Source organism: Thamnophis sirtalis, unplaced genomic scaffold (assembly GCF_051295495.1).
Source record: "Thamnophis sirtalis isolate CommonGarterSnake01/CBP01778 unplaced genomic scaffold, rThaSir2_p1.2 scaffold_1, whole genome shotgun sequence".
Classification (NCBI taxonomy): Eukaryota; Metazoa; Chordata; class Lepidosauria; order Squamata; family Natricidae; genus Thamnophis; species Thamnophis sirtalis.
The window spans coordinates 124,741,274-124,762,771 of record NW_028261381.1 but is presented as its reverse complement, the minus strand read 5'-3'; the positions used below and the strand labels follow the sequence as shown (position 1 = coordinate 124,762,771).

The 21,498-nt window shown below is 34.8% G+C and overlaps 1 protein-coding gene across 2 annotated transcripts; it reads left to right on the top strand.

The window, feature by feature from the left end:
* The first annotated feature begins 2,451 nt into the window (after positions 1-2,451).
* MBIP (MAP3K12 binding inhibitory protein 1) lies at positions 2,452-20,528 on the top strand. 2 transcript variants are annotated; one of them, XM_014058777.2, is made up of 10 exons: positions 2,452-2,642; positions 7,709-7,828; positions 9,598-9,819; positions 9,918-10,014; positions 12,324-12,389; positions 15,173-15,322; positions 16,445-16,542; positions 17,281-17,319; positions 18,724-18,810; positions 19,836-20,528. In XM_014058777.2, exons 1-10 carry the CDS (start codon positions 2,511-2,513, stop codon positions 19,887-19,889), a joined length of 1,065 nt encoding a protein of 354 aa, XP_013914252.2. In that variant the 5' UTR covers positions 2,452-2,510; the 3' UTR covers positions 19,890-20,528. The 2 variants fall into 2 exon arrangements, with proteins under 2 accessions (XP_013914252.2, XP_087579886.1); XM_087723760.1 differs by lacking the exon at positions 2,452-2,642 and adding an exon at positions 2,749-3,096.
* Positions 20,529-21,498: the final 970 nt, after the last annotated feature.

Below are 21,498 nucleotides of genomic sequence, written 5' to 3'. Positions count from 1 at the left end.
GAGAACAGGCTGCCCAGAAAATTGCCAGCATCTGTGCTGCTTTCTTCCATTCTCTTTAAGCCCTCTCCTTAGTGTCCACACAACAAAGTTGACCACAAAAGCTTTGCTGTGAAACAGGTGAGGGTATGTGAAAGAAGCCAGAAAGGGATATTTTTCTTTAGTAGTAATCACAAGGAATAGTAGAAATTATAGCAGCAGCAGGGAAGAGTGAAGAAGAGTAGTAGTAAGTGGTAATAATGTCTTGAACCCATCAAATTTAGTATAGTTTAAAAAAATGAAGTGGTGGTAGCAGTGGAATATCCATAAAATGTAAATTATCCAAAGCAACACCTATTGTTTTGATACCTATAAATGTGGAATTGGCTCAAATATGTGAAATGCATGTTTTGTCTAGGGATTAAAGTTGGTCACTCTTTTGTGTATTGAGCCCATCAGGTTACTACAGTATAAAAGAACCCAACAGCACAAAGCCTTTTTTTTACCCCAAACATACTCAAATTATTCAATGCCAACTATGAAGGCTTTTAAGCCAAAATACTGTTCACCACATCACTTCATCCAAGTAGAATGTATAGTTATGCAGTGTATTAACACTAGAATACCAGGTTACTAATCATGGTTAATTGTTAAGAATGAAAAATAATGCAAAAAAGCAAAAAAAGCAACTGCAGTCTCTGAGATTTTGAAAATAATTTTATTCATTTTTTAAAAATACATATTACAATACAGGGTATTAGGAAAAAGGTGATGTAGGGACACATGTTCCCCTCTTTATTGATGAGAACCTACCTGCAAGGCTACATCAGCCTGAAGTCCTTTAGTTATGCCCACAGCAGTCTCATGCTAAACAACTTTGGTGGGTTGTTTCCATTACCAGCAGTAAACATTAAATCAAGGTGTTTCACATATGGTTTATGACTATTTCTGCATTATCTATTATCTTTGTGTCTGCAATACATAATGCACCAGTGATCTAATAATGTATACAAGGGTCTTTCTGGACAGGAAGACTAAACATGAATGTTTATTTTTTAAAATATATTTTCCATGGGTGGTCCCAATGTTAAACTTTCTTCAGTGTTTGCTTTTGAGGTTCTCCCCTACCCCGCCCATATAGGAACAGCTAAAATAGCCACACCATAGTGTTGGAAGAAAAATCCATCTGGTTCAGTTCCAATCCTGGAGAAAGGCACTGGAAACAAAAATGGAGGCTGGAGGCTGATTGGAAAGAAAGGTTCTCTTTATTGATGAAGCAGAACCAACCACATGTGATTCTGGGCAGCTGACAAAATGAAGTTGAGAGTGAATGGGTTTTATATTTTCTTTGGGCTTTGTATTTGAGCTTCCTGTTCCTATGCAAGAACATGCCCTTTAATATTCTATTGGCTGTTGTCAGATTCCTATGCATCATAGCTGGCTCTATTGCAGGTGTCAAACTCGCATCCTCACAACTGCATCACATGACATAGCGGCACTTTTCCTCCCCTTCGCCAAACCCCTAGACCGCTAAACATGCTGGAAACATGTAATGCATCCAGGTGTGGGGGGGATTTGACACCCTGTTCTATAGGCAAAAGAGGAAATGCAAATCCTAAGTGTTTGTCTAAGCTAATTTGTCAACCTTTTATTTGTTGCTTATCTGAGTTTTTATCTTGACCCAGTCTTTTTGAATGGATTACCAAATCTGCATTTCTAAAAGTTGGCTTCCTCAGTTACTGCTTGGCGACAGGGAAACTGGGGCTGGTTTCTGCCTCCCTTAAGATTCTTTTAAATTTCTCCTTTAGGGGAAATATTTTATCCTGCCTTTTTAATATTTCCCAAAATAATTCATTCTTCTAGGGGTTGGGGGGCTTCGTACAATAGCTTTTTATTGCATATTTGCATTAGGACAGGATATTCTCAACTCATATGTCACTTTTCAAGGCTCATGTGCCCTCCATCGGCATTGAAACCCTAATTTTCTCCCATTTCCATCGCTTTCCTCCGTGGGTTTTTCTACAGCGAACTGAGATTTTAAATCCTAGAGACAAAAAGCAGGATGACTAAATACAAGCGCCATGCGCAGAGGGAGTGATGCCGAACAATCACCAAATACTGTATCCCAGCTGCAGTGTTTGATCATTCGGTTCAAAGTGCCCTTTTCCCAAAACAGCAGGACATCATTTGCATTCTTTGAACGCAAGTTGCAGATCGCTGTTCCAACAAATCTGTTTTCCTACGCTCGCAACATCGCAGAAGGCTAAGCGCCCACTTCTGCAAGAAGAGAAGGCAAGAGTAGAGCAACGCTTGGAAAAAAGGAGCCAGCCCCGCAGAAGCGTCACAGTCCGCCCTCTTCCCTCTATGGCAGATCGGCGTCGCCTCGCTCTCAGTCTGATTTAGGACTCCTATAGTGGGAGTGGGGGAGAGAGGGGGAGCCTATGCCGTCATCTCTGTGCGACGCGAGGCCAGGAGCAGAGGGAGAGACGCGCAATCCCCTACGCGACCAATAGCGTTTGTTTTCATCGGCTGTCATGGCCTCCGCAGGAGGAGAGGTACACTTGAATCCGCCCCGGGATCCCGCTCCGCCGAGGGATTATTTCGAAGAGCCGGTCGGAGAGGTCTTGAGGGGTTCCCTGCGTTCCCTGCCTCGGCTGATTGGACAGGTAAGTAAGTAAGGAATGAAGCCATGACATTCCACTCGGCAAAGGGACGAGTGTCTAGATAGCGGTCATCCCTATGGCCATCGTTTCTGCTTTCCCAGTGCCCTGGCGGGGTGTGTGTGGAAGACTCCGGGGATAGCGGGGTGTGAAACGAGGCTTGCTTGAAGGGACGAAGCAAAATAGGTTGCCCTAAGTTTTTCTAGGCATCCGAGGCGAGCAAAGGATGAACTATTTCGGCTTGGCTTGGAGGAGGAACCGCGCTAAAAGTAGCGAGCGCGCTTCTCCCCACGTTTTCTGCTACACGCCTTGAGATGCTTTGAAGAGCCGCCTCTGTAGTAGTTGATGTGCATCGCCAGATTATTGCAGCTATTCTGAACGGGGCCACAAGGAAGGAATTCACGTGGCCTCCTTTGGAGGAAATCATTGAGGCCAGGGAATTCCTTTTAAGATGTAATTGGTAAGCATTCAAGATTTGGAGCAATTTGTAGGGTTTTCTTTGGTGTTTGATTTAGTTTTGAAATGATACCTTTCTTTGATGTGGTGTCTGGTGCCTTGTTCTCTTTCACTGTGACATAATTACCAATGGATAACGGAAGCTTTCAGAATAGCAAATATAGTCTTATCCCAAAGCACCAAAAGTGCTTTTTTTCAAGAGGCAACTGGACTTTTTTTTTCTTTGAAGAAGTTTCCTTCTCATCCAAGAAGCTTCTTCAGCTGAAGTCCAGTTGCCTCTTGAAAAAGCACCTTTGGGACAACCATGACCTGGATGACTGAGAATCTCCATAGACATTTAAATATAGTCTACCTTCCACAGCAGAGAAAAACAGATGTGACAGTATGTTGTGTTCCCATGTATGAGGGGTTTCATGACTTTCACACACACATATATACACAGAGACACTTGTTTTATCTTCTTTTCATTTCTTTGTTCTGTTTTTAAACAATTTCCTTGCTTGCTAATTGTGTAGTTCATATCTAATAGTCTGTCAGCCATGAATAACAAATGACTGATCCAAAATGGATGCTGTTACTTTATCTCAAGAAGGAGATGGGAAAACACGTGAATTTCAAAATGTTTATAATATGTTTGCATATGGTTTTAAATAACTGACTACCTATGCACATCTATCTGGAAGTTTAAAATGTTACAGCCTAGACTTGGGAGAAAGGTTTTAAACTTTGATATGGTTTTAAACTTTAATTTGTGTTCTCAAAGAACATGTACTCTTGAGTTAGGTGAAATGTAACAAATGCAGTCCCATTCTCAAAATCTTCTTTTGCATCCTTTAAGATTTTTTTTGCCTATTTCAGTTAAAAATAAGGGCCTATTTATTCAGATGCCATGCTTTGCTACCATAGTAAATGTTGTAGTATGTTATTTTGATTGTAAACTTTAAAAAGTATGCTGAAAAGTTAAAGACGATGAAGAAAGAAGCCATAAGAATCTAAGAATGCTAGATGCATTTGTTATAATGAGGAAGACGCAAGAGAACTGTGAGCTACAATTTCAAGACTTGTAATATGTCTTTGCCACAATCCATCTAGTGGATGGAAATGAGGAATTAGTTGACTGCCTACTTAAAGTGACATTTTCTCCTTTAGATAAACAAGTGGATTTAGATCTGGAAAACAAAACAAAAAACAATTTATTTTGTTTTGTACAATGTTTTGTATGCGTACATACTCAAAAGTAAGCCCCTGAACTAAATTTGAATTTCTTCATACAGAATTGCAGATATATATATGTATGTATAAATAAAGGGAGACTAGTATAGATCTATTTCAAGCTATTTAGCTCTCATCAGCTAGCCACACCCTTGTTGGGAATCGAACCTGTGCTCTATTGCCTCTTAGGCAGATGTGTTAACCATTGAGCTACACAGCTCGACTCCTTATCAGCCAGCCAGGGTGAGAGGTATATATTTAAAGTCACAACCCCTGGTATGCCCAAATATGGGAGGAAGGTCACACTTCCACTCTCTGTCTTCGGCTCGTCACAAGAGACCATCCAGACAGAAACCCAATATTTTTTACTGTTGCCTTTTTGTTACATTTTATGGTCATGTGTATGTGTATGTGTATGTATGTATGTATGTGTGTGTGTGTGTGTGTGTGTGTGTGTGTGTGTGTGTGTATATATATATATATATATATATATATATATATATATATATATATATATATATATATATATATATATATATATATATATATATATATTCACTTACGGTAGTTGTAAAATTAATATGTTATACAGAATGCAAGAGAGCCGTTTTTAATTAGAAAAAAATTCCAAAATATTTCTATTTGTTCCAAACTTTATATATATTAGAATATTCTAATATATATAAAGTTTGGAACAAATAGAAATATTTTGGAATTTTTTTCTAATTAAAAACGGCTCTCTTGCATTCTGTATAACATATTAATTTTACAATTACCGTAAGTGAATTGGAAGTCAATCACTAAAATCACTGGAGCACGAAATACAGAACTAAATATCAGAAATATATGGCTGAGACTATACATATTTGTAGTATCCAACAACATTATATATCTTTACTTCTCATAATATCTTTTAGTACAACTATGATTAAATGAAGATATATCTTAAAAGATTTAAAATGTATGTTTTATAAACTGCACAAGAAAAAAATATCCGAGGGACTCAGGAATACCTAAAATATTCTTGCTTAATAGGAAGTTCTTGTGTAGCATTGCTGATGATATGAATAGGGGAAATGCATTGGTGGCAACCAGAAATAGTATTATGATGATTGAGTTAAGCCTGAATCTGTTATCTAGCTATATACCCTCTACTTATTTAAACATCAGAGAAATAGGAACTGTCCAAATCCTGTTGAGAAAGATGAACATATTTGCAAATGTATTGATTTTAACTCTGGTGTTTAGAATGATGACATTTTATTATGACCAACTATCAGTCTGCCAGCAGAATAAACTCTAAAATGTTTTTTATTATATTTTTAAATTGCTTGTTAGATTTATAATCCATTGTTCCTTTAGAACAGGCATATCCTATGGGCTGCAAACAGCTCTGGACAGTTAGTAATGCAGTCCCACAAGATTATAAACTTTTAATATTTTGTGATGTTTTGTGATAGTTACTATAATTACTGTGTGTGTGTGTGTGGCCCAAGACAATTCTTCATTCAGTGTGGCCCAGGTAAGCCAGAAGATTGGACATTTAGAAGTTTAACTTTACTTTGGAAGTTTCATATAACATACACAGTACTTTCTTCAATTCAACAGTACTAACCCTGTGAAGTAGATTGGGCTGAGGGATGTAGGTAGTCATAAATTGCCTATCAGTTTCCATGGTTGAATTTGGATTTCAATGTGTGTGGAATTAACCGCTATCCCACAATTTCCCCAAATATATTGGGGATCATTTGAAGCAATTTTAGATTAAACATAGACAGAAAAGATGAGAACATATTACATATTTTCAGACTCTCTACTAATACAGAAATCTGTTTATCTTAGATTAGGTATATTAGTTTATACATTTAATTTGTATCTCATCACATTCCCATAGAATTGTCAGCAGTTTTACAAGAATGCAAACGTTAAAACATCTATAATCCAGTAAAATCCAAAAGCCTAAGGTACAAACCAAAAAAAAACTGAGTTCCAAAACAGGAAACTGCTAGAAAATAATCCAGAGAAGACAGGTTTCAAGCCCCAAACACTCTCCATCTTCAACTGAGAGCAAGGCACATCTTAATGTCTCCTGAAGCTTGTGATTATAAATATAATTTCTAATCATTATGAACACCTCAATTTACCAGCAAGCTGAAATTTGAAAACCACAGAATCCAGTGAGCCAAAATTTCTGGAAAAGGAATTTATTTTCTTTTGACCCCCTCCCCCACAATGTTGTTTGGGCCTTATTATCTGGGGGGGGGGGAGAGGCTTTAATTTATTTTATTTATTTTCAATAATCAAAACTAAGTTAATTGGTCTCCATTGAGATGTTGCTAACACCAAACCTGCGCAAAGCTGAAATGAACTGTAATAGAGTTCTCTCCCCCCATTCACCCTATTGAATTATGTTTTGAGTGAGAACTACAGAGTTTTCAAAAATACTAGGAAGATGTCTATGGAGATTCTCAGTCATCCAGGTCATGGTTGTCCCAAAGGTGTTTTTTCAAGAGGCTACTGGACATACTGTTTTTTCTTTGAAGACATTTCGCTTCTCATCCAAGAAGCTTCATCCAAGAAGACGAAACGTCTTCAAAGAAAACCCAGAAAGTCCAGTTGCCTCTTGAAAAAGCACCTTTGGGACTAGGAAGATAGATAATAAAGCGCAGATTTTTATCCATAAATAAATATGATCTTGAACAATATAAAATATATTAATCTGCAATTACATGCAACATATTGCAATAAAATCCAATGTTTACAATAATGACAAGTATATTATATAACAATAAGACATCTCCAAGTTAAATAATATTGTAGTTGACAGATACAGATATCTATCATCTATGTCTATTATTTTTCTAGCTCTAATTTTTTATCTTTAATTCATTTCAGCTTTTATCAGTTTTTAATTTTTAAGGAAACTTCAAAAAGTTTTTTCCTGATAACATATGTTTTTACATCTTCCCTTATTTATTTTGCAAGCTGTTTTCTCTAACACAATACATTTGAAACACACTTTTAAAAAACTGACATATTTGCATATTTTTACATTTGAAATAAACTTGTAGAGACATCCAGGAGAACCTTCGAGATCAGTACAGCAAGCCTACCTGTTAAAAAATGAAGTAGCTTTAATAGTTTAAAAAGAAGGGCTTTGTATTTAGTCAGATAGATTCTGAATATTTTATTTCAAAGAATTTGTGCAGCAATAATTGTCTTTAAAGTCTTTTATTGAGTCTTCTGATTGCCTGTATGAAAAGCAAGCTGTCAGACTAGGTGGGCCATTGATCTATTATTGCCTGGCAGTTCTTAGGTCACATTTTATTCAGATCTTACTTTCTAGTATAATTGTGAATGTTTTATATTGTAACTTTTTGATGTTATGTGCTTGGATTTTAAAGTTTAACCTCGAGGAAGATGTGGTGAAAATTAACATAAACTGGGAGAAATTTCAAGGCATGTCACTACCGCAGCCTAAATTGCTCCTTACTGCTCTTCAGCAGCATATTTCCTCTTTACAGGTAAATGTTTCTTATTAAGCACTTTTCCAAAATCTAATTGCACAAGTCAAACCTTAAATCCTCTACACTACTGTTAAAACTGATGTATTTGCAATAGTTGCAGTTAACTATGTGAAACACAGAAGTTCTTCACTTACTAAAGGTCCTAACTGTTTTAAGATAACAGGTTTATTGGAAGTATTGTGGAAATAATATTGCAAGCTGTTCCGGTTAAGTAGATTGGGAAAATGCATTCCTGTTGATTTCTGCACTTCCACTGTAAATGCAGTACATTTGTATCTGGGGTGGTTATAATTAAGCAATAACACGGCAGGTGTATGTCACGCTAGGATAATGATTCCATGCGTTGGGTGAGTTCTGCCGTTTGTGGAGTGCTTTCAGTGGATCAAGAAGTGGCATTATCCCAGCATGATGCATCCTGGTGTATGTGCGTATCAGCAATTAACCTTAGTGCCAGCACAGATCTTTTTAAAGTAACTTTTTTCTGTGTCTAATGTTTCATCTTATCAGGTAAATAGTTTCAATATTACATCATTTTCATTTGATGCTTTTAAATTTTTATTAAAGTTAAGTTGCATTGTTTGTATCTTGGATCAATTACTAGTGCGACTCTTATGGCCTCGGCCTAGTACTCAATGAGAATATATCCATAATTGGTTTGCTTTCCTGTCAAATTAGAATGTAATGTGTCAGCAGCATCTCCTGTGAATACTCCATTGGGAAAAAATTACCACATTATTGGCACCACGCAATAGTGGAAATTTTCAGCTGAATATTTCATCACTCTAAATGTACACATTAAAGTAAATAAGATTGCCTGGAGATAGAGCAAAAACTAGTTCTTGTGTTGTTTTTAAAATATAATTTTACTTCTATAGTAAATCAATTTTACTGTAGTAAAATTTATAAAGTAAATTATTTTCAGAATAATAATGCTTACTAAAGTGCTTCTTTAGATAGGCATAGCATGAAATTCTATTTTCAGAATTTCCTGATAGTGGGAGCAAGAGACAAATTGAAATAGTAATTATTGCACAGCTTTTCCTTGTTTGTATTGTATAAAAGTACTCTTCAGGATTGTGTCATTATTCAGTCTTTTTAAAACACAGAGGCATTAAAGAATTGCAGAGCTTTCATTTTTCCTGTATTTTATGCTTTAGTGGTAAACATTTTAAAAAAAAAGCAAATATAGTTTTTAAATTAAAATAAAAGGATGTATAGTAATAAAGACCATTTGTTTTGCAAATATTGGCTGCACTGGGATAGGTATAAATCTGTAACATGATATTTACTTTCTCTCCTGGGTTTTCGATGGTTGCCCTTTCAAGTGGAGATGCTGTCAGTGATGTAATGCTAAAGCAAAAACCTTTAACAGAATGAGAGTCTTGGCTCTTATATTAAGGAGGAAAAATACTTAAGCCTTAACGTTCTGAGTAAGCATTTGAATGACATGTAAATTAAGTGATATTGGTGCCAAAAGCTGCTGCTTTGATTTGGTACAAAATAGATGAGTAACAGACAGATTTTCTCTGATAGTCTGGGCTCTCTAGAGGTTTTTTTTTTAATACACAGATTAGTAAAAAGGCAGTGATCAAAAGGGTAGTGACACTTTGAGATGTGGTATTTCAATTCTTATTTGGTTAGATTATGTACACAATAATGAGGACATATGGTCTCTGAAATTATTTTAAGGAGTTTTAGAAATCCCAGGCTTTTAAAAAAACAGGTTCTGTTGCTTTAAATCAATTATTTTTTCTTCTACTGCCTAGCTTTTTGTGGAAAAACTTCAGCCTTTGATTAAAGAAGAAAATACTACGCCCATTTATAATTTTAGTAAGACAGAACATGGACATTTCAAAAGTATTTCAGATGCAAAAGATAAAGACCTACAGAAAGAAATGAAACATACAGCCAGTGACTCTGCAAATCTGAAAGAAGCTCCTTTTGGTTTTGACCCAGAAGTAGTTCAGATAAAAGCTGGGAAAGCTGAAGTAAGTGACTGTAGGACCATTTCTTCCTATCAAGTCAAAATCCTTTCAATCTGAATGGCAATAATGATCATTAAATACAAGTTGTTTCTTACCTACAGATTGAAAGACGAATATCGGCCTTCATTGAAAGGAAACAAGCTGAGATCAATGAAAATAATGTCAGAGAATTTTGCAATGTTATGGATTGTAATCAAGGTAGCTATGCAGCAGAACTTTTTCTTACGACATCACCATCCCCCCCCACCCCAACTCCTCCTCAAAAGGGAGCTAGTGAGAAAAGTACCAATTAAACAAAAATTAGTTGTTTTATTTCTCAGACATTTATCCTTATAATAGAACTATATCATGTATAATAAAATTGCACTGACCCCCAAAGTTATTTCTTTCCAGGTATATGTCTATGGAAAAAGCACCTTTGGGATTTCCAGGTATAGGTAGTCTTTTAGCCAGTTTCCTAGAATACAATGCAGATGATATGTATTTTTATATTGGACTTGAATTGTAATTTAGGAATAAATCCCACTGAATTTAGAACCAAAGTGTGCAAAAAAGCAAAAAATACGGATGATTTATTCATATTTCAAGAAATATATTAATGCAGTGAATAGGAATAAAATATTTACAAACTGAAATTTTATTAAAAATAGAAAAGCTTGTTAAAAATAAGAGAAACCAAATTCCATTTAGCCTATTTCTTAATAGCATTTCAAATGCTTAAATGTGGAATTTACTAATTTGACCTTTTTTAAATGACTACCATTTAGACTAAACTTCTAGCAAGAGTGGTCCTCTTAATGAATTTCCTAACTAAACATTGATATGACGGGTTGTCATTACACAAAAGTCTGTTTTTAGAGTTACATTTCATTCATTCTGAAATAGTGAACTCACATCTTATTACTAACTTGTCATCTTTCCAGATTAAGAGTCTTATTTGCTTGATATTAAAAATTGGATTCTTAAATAAAAGATAGAAATTTTATATCCACATTAGGACTATTAAAATGGGTTAAATAAAATCCAGTTATCAAATTGTATATACAATTTGCTACTTATAAATAAAGCCAAAAACAAATAGTGACTCATGTATGATGCAAGCCATTTTGTTCTGAGAAACAAAGCAAGACTCAATAGCTTTCAAGAGACCGTATATACCTGTTCTTATCATAAGTCTATACTAAAATATATGAAGAACGGTTGCAGGAACTGGTATGTCTAGTTTAATGAAAACAAGGACTAGGGTTTCCACATTATAGCAGTGTTCCAATATCTCAGGGGTTGCCACAAAGAAGTGGGAGACAAACTATTCTCCAAGGCACCTGAGGGTAGAACAAGAAGCAATGGGTGGAAACTAATCAAGGAGAGAAGCAACCTAGAACTAAGGAGAAATTTCCTGGCAGTTAGAACAATTAATCAGTGGAACAACTTGCCTCCAGAAGTTTTAAATGCTCCAACACTGGAAGTCTTTAAGAAGATATTGAATAGCCATTTGTCTGGAACGTTATAAGGTTTCCTACCTAGGCAGGTTGGACTACAAGACCTCCAAGGTCCCTTCCAACTCTGCTATTGTATTGTATTATATAAGTGATTTTCATTTAAAAAAATTAATATTTTTTTCCCAAACTAAAAATATCTGTTGAAATAATTTATTAATTATGAAATACTTTAGGTAACACATAACAGATATGAGCACTATGTTTCTTTCTAAAAACTTTATTTCTTTAGTTAGAGAAAAATAGCTTGCTTCAAAATAAAAATTTGATCCAAATTATTATGATAGTGATTTTCAGTTATGAAAACTATCAGATTTTTTTATCTCCATCTATTGTATATTTGTCTCAATTAAATTAATGATTTAATAGTGCTATATTTTATCGTATATTCTAATATATATTTGGTAATAGTGCATCTTAGAAATATGCAGTTTTTTGTAAATATAAAAAAGTTTAAATGTATAGGTTTTTTTTTCATATTTTCACTTATAAAAGTGGGGGGAGGTTTTGACTCTGTTCTTATATTTTAACTGAAATTACTATACTTTTAAGATTGTTTACATTTTCACCAGTATAGAATTCTGTGCCTATATATTTGGATTAAACCTTTCAGACTTCAGTATGATTTTCTTTGGGCAAAATTATATTACAAGGGTCTGCAAAATTATTTCAACCCCATGTTAAAATGAAAAGTAGTAAAAAAACACTTTTCAGATTAGAATCCAAGTAAAAATATAACTCTAGACATGCCAGAATTATTATCTTCTGTATCTGCCAACTAAGGATGTAGTTAAGGTAAGTTTGATCAGACAACATATCAAACTATAATGATTTATATCCTTATAATAATTTTAGCAAACTTAGTGAATTAAACCATGATGTCTTGTAGTTTAGGCATAATTTCTGAATTCAACCAATATTTCTCACTTTGTTGAACATTTGGAATTAATTCTGAGCTCCTAAAGTTATTGAAATAATGATTTGGTTTTTTTTTGTTCAAAACATCTTTAGAAAACAGTTGTGCTAGAACTGATGCAGTGTTTACACCTTATCCAGGTTTCAAAAGTCATGTGAAGGGTAAGTACTATTATATCTTTCTCTGACCACTTTTCTAAGAGCTAATTAATAAAGGCAAGAGAAGCCTTTTCAGTTTCATTAAATATATTTTTGAACTTCAAAACATTCTGTAAATGTTCATGTTCCTTTCTTTATGTATTTCAAAACAAATCACAAGTGTTTATCTTAGAGTCTGTTAATTTGATAAGCCAATAGCAACCCATTTTTCAGCTTCAGTAGACTTATATCTTTTTAATGAATGTGTGCAGAAAGAAATACTGGAAAAGTTCATGGAGGAAAGTGTTGAATAATCAAAGAGATTTTAAGACTGCAAATTTAAGTACACCGACTAACTTAGGCTGAATTTAAATTCTTGCTTTAGAACAAATTTAACAAATAAATAAGTAATCAAGCTGTGAGCATTTTAGCTAATGATCATGGGTCATATAAATTGTTTGGGAGAGAGTCAAAACTTCCATATCTATTAGTTCAAATTTTGCAGTGGTGAAATTCAATTTTTTTTTACTACCGGCTCTGTGGGCGTGGGTTGGTGGGCGTGGCAGGGGAAGGATACTGCAAAATTACCATTCTCACCTCACTCCAGGGGACAAATACTGCAAAATCCTCATTCCCTCAAAATTTCTACTCAAAATTTCTGCTACTGGTTCTCCAGAACCTGCTGAATTTCACCCCTGCTCTGTTCTTTTGTATTTGAGCTTTATTGTATATTGTGGTCATGACAGTCGACTAGCTCATTTAATTTCTGTTAATAAACAGTAGCAATAACATTAAATTACCCTATTTTTTGGAGTATACAACGCACCTTTTTTCCTCTAAAAAGAGGCTGAAAATCTGGGTGCGTCTTATATACTGAATACAACATTTTTTGCCTCCTGGAGCCCCACCTCTTCACCAAAATGGCCATGCATAGCCTTATGAAGGCTTTCAGACATCTCTTGGGGGCTGGGGAGGGCAGAAATGAGCAAAAAATGGGCCTTTTTTTGCACCCCGAGCCCCCATCAGCACTCTATAAGCCTCCATAAGGCTATGCATGCAATTTTTTTGACAAAAAATGGCCCATTTTTCACAAAAAGGGCCATTTTTTGCTCGTTTTTGCCCCCCCTCCCAGGAGCACTCTGCATGCCCCCCCCCCCAAGGCTATATAAAAAAAGCGGGCCTATTTTTGCAAAAAGTGGGCCATTTTCGGGAGGTTTTCAGAGTGCAAAAACTTTTTCTTCCCCCTTTCGGAAAGCTGTTTAGTTAGAGTGGTTGATGAAAATTACATGGATCAAGTGCTGTCCCAGCAGAAACAAAGTTTTAGGTGCTACAGGTTGTCAGCTATTTCCTTCTCCAGCACATGGATAAATACACCTGGAAACATCTACCTACCTACCTACCTACTCACTCTCTTCTCCCTACCTACCTACTGTATTTCTTTCTCTCTCTCTCCCTCCCTCCCTCTCTCCCTATATACCTACCTACTCACTCTCTCTCCACCTACTTATCTACTGTATTTCTCTCTCTCTATTTTTCTCTATATATATCTCTACTTACCACCCATTCCCTCTGTCTCCCTACCTATCTACTGTATTTCTCTCTCTCTATCTCTCTATTTCTCTCTCTTTATCCCTCTACCTACCTACCTACACACTCTCTCTCCCCCCCCCTTACCTACCTACTGTATTTCTCTCTCTCTCTATTTCTCTCTCTCTCTATTCTTTTATCTACCTACCTATCTACCTATCTACCTACCTACCTACCTACCTACTACTCTCTTTCTCTCTCTCTCTTTCTCTCCCCACCTACCTACTGTATTTCTCTCTCTTTCTCTCCCTCTCTATCCCTCTATCTACCTACCTACTTTTTTAAAAAAAAATTGCCTCTTCAAAACCTGGGTGTCTTATACTCCAAAAATACGGTAACCATCTTAGGCTCACAGAAGAAAAATTAGATAGAAATTTTTAATTAAATAATTTAATGGCTTGCTGCTTTAAATAAATGACACGAAAAATTCAGACAGTAACATTTTTATTATTATTCTACCATGAAAAAATTGTCTAGACAGTGTCAAGTAAAACTGTCCTTTAATTTTTGTGAGCTATCTTCTGTAGCATTTGCTATTTATGTCCCAAAGGTGCTTTTTCAAAAGACAACTGGATTTTCTTTGTTTTTCCTTGAAGACATTTTGCTTCTCATTCAAGAAGCTTCTTTATTTCTGATGCTTCTTTTGAGAGTTGAAATGTAATTCAAAATACTTAGGTTGAATTCACATTGTGCTAAGCCCTGGTATATATCTATTTTATGGTGAACCTAACCACTGTCATGTATAAATGATAGCTTATCATTTAGCATGTTGAATTGCTATTCAACTTGCTAAATGAGGGCTTATTTTGTAAATTATGATAAAACAAAGCTTCCATTAGCCTTAATTCTAAATAGTTGTGAATTTATCATACTGAAAATAGATTTCTAGATACTGGCTATCATTGGCATATAGTAAAATGTATAGTATATCTGATAATTTTACAAATTCATTTTGTTTTGGAAATGTAGCAATATTTCTGGGCATTAATTATACAAGAAACAGGAATGTTTATGGTTTTTTTTAAAAAAAATAATCTAGATAAAATACCTCTCACTGACCATTGTAAAAAATAGTCACATATACTTTAAGCAGGAGATAGGTATGTCTGGATAGCTTCTGTATAATATTGGGAATAATGGGTCTTTCAGATAAAAGGCTATGGACTTGCATGATCCTATTATTTGGCAAAATATTAAACTTGTACTTTTAAAAATCCTAGTTTCTCGAGTTGTAAATACTTATGGACCTCAGACTAGAAATGAAGATCCCCAAGTTTCCAATCATAATGCCAATCATTCTCATGATTGTGGAAATCAAGCAATAGAAGAGAGACTACAGAATATTGAAGCACATTTAAGGTTACAAACAGGTTAGTAGAATGAGTTTATAGCTGAATTGTAAACTGTAATGTTTTTCAGCAACAGCCAGCAAAAGTGTAATTCCATGCTGTGTCTCTTACTTTTGTACCATAGAATTTTTTTACTGAGACTAAGATTGAAATGGATTAGAGTTGTAAAATCTGAATAGACGTAAATGTATTGATGTACAGCATCGTATGGTACATTTCTTTTCTATTTTGATCAACTTTTTTCCCATCATGAGTTCCAGCATTTATTTAGAGTTTTCATAGTAAGCATACCATCCAATTCATTGCACTGCTATCTAGCTGGTGGCCTGGTAGTGGTAAATAGGTTAATATCTGTTGAACTAAATCACCTTTAAATTATTGAACATAGTTACTATTATTTTGTTTTTTCTCCCCTATTTTAATCTTGTGAAAGTTGACTTTTTTAAGCTAGTTATTTGGAATAATTATTCACTGTATGGACCCAAAGATTTCTAAGCCCTTGGTTCTTTTGGGGGGGAGGGGGCTGAATGAATAACATCGCTATTGACCTGTTTTAATGAAATATGAAAATATTTAATTCATAAACTTATTGTAGAAATCTACAATGGAACATGGAGATAATCGATGCATTTTGGCAAATTATGATTATCAATAACCACATTTGTATAAAATATTAAGGTATTATAGATATACAAATACACAATATAGCAATAAGCTTGTCACAAAGAAGACCATAATCAAAATAAAATAAAACTCCTGCATTTAGAATCATTGTGCAAGAACCCCCAGTGATCTAGCCACTTTAATATTTCTGCTTTGTTGAACAGAAAGTGGAAAATTATATCTTCAGAAAATAACATGAAGAAAGTGGACCTTTATAATTTTCAGGTTGGGTTCACAGCTATATTTGGAACCTGTCATCTATGTATGTAAAGAATTGTCAAGAAAGCTTTATGATGTCCCAGCAATTTATTGCATTAGAATATTATTGTTTTGGGCCCCCTCTTTCTCCTTTATTCATTCTTTTATCCTCAATCCTGGTTGAAAGGTTAATTCTCCTTTGAAACCTTCCGTTTTTATTTTTTTAATTGTCCTAGTCGGTGATATATTTTTGATGGTTTTCTTTGTAATGCTTCAATGTAGGTGGACCAGTGCCAAAAGATATTTATCAGAGGATAAAAAAGCTTGAAGATAAAATTCTTGAATTGGAAGGGATGTCTCCTGAATATTTTCAGTCTGTGGTAAGTAGCGTTATTAAGTCTTGGTACCTTGTTCTAAATGTCTTGAATGGGGATGCGTATATTTGGATCCAGAGTTTTCGAAACAGCCTTGTTCAGTTCATTTGAAGTGATAGCTCTGCATGGTGATTTCCATCAAGGTCAATTGGGCTATTAGCAGACACAGGAATTCTCTGTACACACTGGGAAATTCATGGGGTGTTGTTTCAATAAGATTGATTAGCTTTTAAAAAGTGTTCAGAGTGTTTTCCTCTTATATAGCTGTGAAGATTTTCTCTTAAGAGCTGATCTATCAAACACGTGTACCACACATGTAATACAGAGTTCCTATTTGAGTCCTCTTTCTAATTAAAAACCAGTTCAGTTAAAGGGAGTTAACAGTTAAAAAAATTAACCCATTAAACAGAAATCTTTTTCTCGAATTTGCTTTTTTTTTAACAGAGAAGTGGGGAGGGGGGGGGAACACAGAGAAAGAGAGAAGACTGAGGAACATGCATTGAATCCTTTCAGAAAGATTAGAATAATAATGATAACTTGCATAGTAGAAGCACTTTGCTCCTTATCTGATGGGAGATGAACATGCACCCTAGAAAAACTTAGAGAGATTACATGAGAAAAAAATAAGTGCTGATAATTCCCATTCATAAAAATGTAAGTCTTTCTAGGCGAAAAGGATAGTTACTTTTTATTAAAATATGGTATAATTGGTAATAACATATTACATATTTGAATTTTTAACAGAATTTGTCTATGAAAAAAAGAAAAATTCAACAAAATCAAGTGAGTCTACTTGTTACATTTATATATGCTTACAGTTACAAATTTAAGATGCTTTCCTAATCCATGAAATGGAGGGTGTACCTTTAATTTATTCAGAATGTTCTTTTTGTCTATCACCCAAACGGTTACATGTGTATTCTAGTTTGTCTTCCTGCAATATTAACGTCAGAGTAAAATTTGCTTGACAGGCTTAGCAATGTGGCCAGAGTTAAAAACTTTCTTGTCAGGGATATATAAATTTGGTTCTCAGATTGCTGATTTGATTAAACAGCAGTTGTACCAATTTTCCAGGTGCCATTAATACTGATAGGGACAGTTATTATGCCAACTCACTTATATAGCCAACTCACATAAAAAGCAACATTTTGAGTTGCCTGTTTGTGTGGAAAACTTACCAGAAGGATTTGGTGATTCAGTGAAGGTGAAAAGGTGCTTCAAATCATGCAGCATTACAGGAAAGGTGAAACTGCTTTAAAAAGCTACAGATAGGATTATGTGGCTCTTCCCACATACCCTGAAGAACTTTTTCCATGTTATTTCTGAAGCATTAATTAGCAGTTTCATGGATTCCACACAAATCAGAATCTGACTAAAGCAGTTTTTATTGAAATAATGTTCTTTGAATTGCACTTTTTCTAAGATTGGCTTTCAATTTATAAGGCCAGCATTTTGTTTAACAGTTCATTAATAATTTGGAAAAAAAATCGACAAAGTCTTTTTCTCTTTGTGTTCTGATACTAAACTTTTAAAATTATTATGGAGATTTTCCTGCTATAGCCATTAGCACTTAAGTCGGGAATTAACTTTGCATTCATTAGAGCTATACAATATTTCAGAAATAATTTAGAAAATTATTGAGACATAAGGAAGCATGGATGTAATGCCTTTTAAAGCTGTTTCCCCTGCCTCAGGATTTGTAGCTGCTTTCTTTAACTGCCATGAAATACTGACAAAATGTGGCTACTTTAAAAAGTTGTGGGCAGGTGCTAAGTTTCTATTCAGGTGCACCTTTTTCTAATTGAATCCAAGGTTTTGACATATTTGACACCATGTGATTCTCACACATATATCTAATGGTAGCTTCAGTGCTATTGTTACTTTGAATTACAGCTCACTTTTTGAAAATTAGATTTAATGTTATCTGAAGACCACTATATAAAATCAGGGTTCATATTATGGTTTGAAATCTAAGTTTAAATTACTGTTGCCACCAAAGTAATCTTAGATTCCAGACCATGATAAATTAATTAAGGAGGCTTTGAAACTGGTGTGGAAGATTGTAAAGATGTTGTACATCCTTTCTCCACAATATTAACTCCATGCTTGCTCTCAAATTATTTCTTAATTTAAATGTTTTTGCTACTAATTCATAATACTAAGCTCCTGTCTTTTTCTGAATGGCAGAACTATTCTCTGGCTGAACTTGATGAGAAGATCAATGCACTCAAACAAACATTGCTGAGAAAAACAAATGAAGGGAGGCCCAAAGTGGTAAATCAGTTTCTTTGATTATGGCAATGAGACTTCGTTATGCTTTCATGCATATTTAATGTTTTTAGACTAAGTACTCTTTATCTTGCCTTTATGGTAAAAACTAAATATGCACATGAATTTATCTAATTCTTATTGGAAATTTGGATTAAGTAAACTATTATTTATCTAGACTGAAAAATGAATGTTTTGGAAATAGAATTATAAATATCTCTTTTTCCATTAATGGAAAGATGGATCTGTGGAATTTTTACTAGAAAAACATAAAATATTTTGTTTTTTGTTTCGGGTGCTATGCTGATGAAACCAACAAATTTCTGTTTAAATATAATTCTGGCAAGGAGTGTTACTGAAAATGTGACTGTTTATTTCACAAAGCTACAAAATAAATGAAGAAAAACAAAGATTTGTAACTATGAAATGTTCATGGTACCTTTAAAGAGATGAGGATTCTCCTGGTGGAGAAGAGGAGACCATCTGTAAGAAATTTCTTCATTTCTTCATTCCCTAATAGCCTATTCTTTATGAAAGTCATACATCATTTTAAGAGAAGCAGTACTCACCAAGGTATATGCATCCCTGTCCAATTAAATGATGCCAATAGACATCTCAACCAATAATTGCTCACACTGACTGTTTTGTTTTTAAATCTTAAGTTTGAGTGTACTCAGTTTGTTGAGAGTAAGATTTCTACAGGTAAGTTATACACTCGTCTGGGAAGCCATACTGAAAGAAGGAAAAAGGGCAGTTACATTCTGAGGTCTTCATAAAGAGCCAGAATATACATTTTGCCGTTACCTACTTCCTGTCAGTAGAATTTGTGCTCAACCTTTGGCCTATTGTTCTCATATCACATTTCTCAATAGATAATGGAACAATATTCCTTTCCTCCTCCCCAGAATTCTATGATAGGTATTAAACCAAATGTAGAGTAAGTAAAAAAAAACATTAAGTGCTTTTCCAAAAAAAATTGTTTGTCATAAAGGATTTTGAGTAAATATTTTCTTTTCCCGTCTTTCCTGAAGGTGGACCTGATTGAGGGGAATGAGATTGATCCCAAAACGTCTTTGAAGGACTAATGTTGAAGTTACCACATTCAAACTTCGATGAAAACTACTTTCATTATGATCTGCCATGTAAAAATGTGTTCTTTTCTTCAACAATTGATTACAGTGAGCAGCATTGACATATCTTGCCATCTTCAAAATGTGCCTTTTCTTGCAGATTTCAGTAAAATGAAGCAGGCCATATATCAGTGGCTTGTAACTAATGCGTTCATACCTGCGTTCAGATATGTCACAATTATACAAGATTGAAAACAAAATCCATCCCCATCCCAAACACCAAGTTTCTCTTTGTAGTGTTTTAGAGAGAAAAATGGCAAATAATTCCACCGGGAGAGTTTTTGAGGCAAGCATGCTCGTATTTGTGGCATCTGTTTGTTATTTCCATCTGATCTCCGTAGGATTGAGTGGATAATAATCACAGCTAGTATAGCAGCTCTTTAATCAAATTACTTCCAGGCTAAGTTCAAGGTGCTGCTTCTCACGCCTAAAGCCTTAGACTTTTTGGGTGCAATATATCCAAGGTGATACCTCATCCTCTTACGTATTTCTCTAATTACTGAATACCCCCTTCCCCACAGCTTTTGTTGCAAGTTTGGAGGCTAATTGACATTCATAGATATATCAAGTTAACCGATTAAGCTCCCCATCAATCGGAGACGAATCTTTACGGGAGACTATCAGGACATGTTAGGACTACATACTAGATTAGAAAGTTAAGAAAAGGAAAACATGACACCTGGAATCAAACTCAACTGGAGTGTGTCATTGCAAACAATAAGTGTTACTGTTTCATTCTCTTGGAATTTATTACTGCTTGTGGTATTCACACTGTCCAAAAGTTTGGCATCTATCTGCATTTTAGGACAGTCTTTATCTGATCAACATTTCTACCCAAAATCAGTGGTGCCTAGACGTTTTACCATTGCACATGTTACCTTTTTGACTGAATAGCTGTGACTATGCTAGAAAAAATATAGCTGATTGTATTAATTCTTGGTCTGGCAAACTCCCAAGTTAAACATGTTATAAATGTATTACAGTAGTCCTCGAGATATGAGCATAATTGAACCTAAAATTTATACTGCTATGTGAAATTTGTTAAGTGAGTTTTGCCCCATTTCACAACTTTTCTTGCCACAGTTGTTAAATTATTGTGTTTGTTAAGTTAGTCCCATGGTTGTTAAGTGAATGTGGATTCCCCATTGACTTTGCTTGTCAGAAGGTAGCAGAAGCCGATTACATGACCCTAGGACACTGCAATCGTCATTAATGCGAACCAGTTGCCAAGCATCTGAATTTTGATCGTGCAATCATAGGGATGCTACAACGGTTGTTAAGTGTGAAAAACGGTCATAAGTCACTTTTTTAAGTACCATTGTAACTTTGACTGGTCACTAAATGAACTGTTGTAAGTCGAAACTACCTGTATATGGCTGTAGTTGAAGAGAATTCCAATTAATTTGAAATACAAGCAAAAGATTTAAATAAGCCTGGGTTTTAGGATAATGTTAAATCTATGCTTTTCAAACATACTGCTGCATATTATCAGTTAGGATTGAAATATCTGAAGGAATATTAAATTCCACTTATCTGGCCAGTAGATTAAAATCTGTAAAATAGC

Coding starts and splice junctions, on each gene's coding strand:
- MBIP (XM_014058777.2), top strand. CDS start 2,511: ATGGCCTCCGCAGGAGGAGAGGTACACTTGAATCCGCCCCGGGATCCC. Junction 9,820..9,917: donor TAAAAGCTGGGAAAGCTGAA/GTAAGTGACTGT, acceptor TCTTACCTACAG/ATTGAAAGACGAATATCGGC. Junction 17,320..18,723: donor GAAAAATTCAACAAAATCAA/GTGAGTCTACTT, acceptor TCTGAATGGCAG/AACTATTCTCTGGCTGAACT.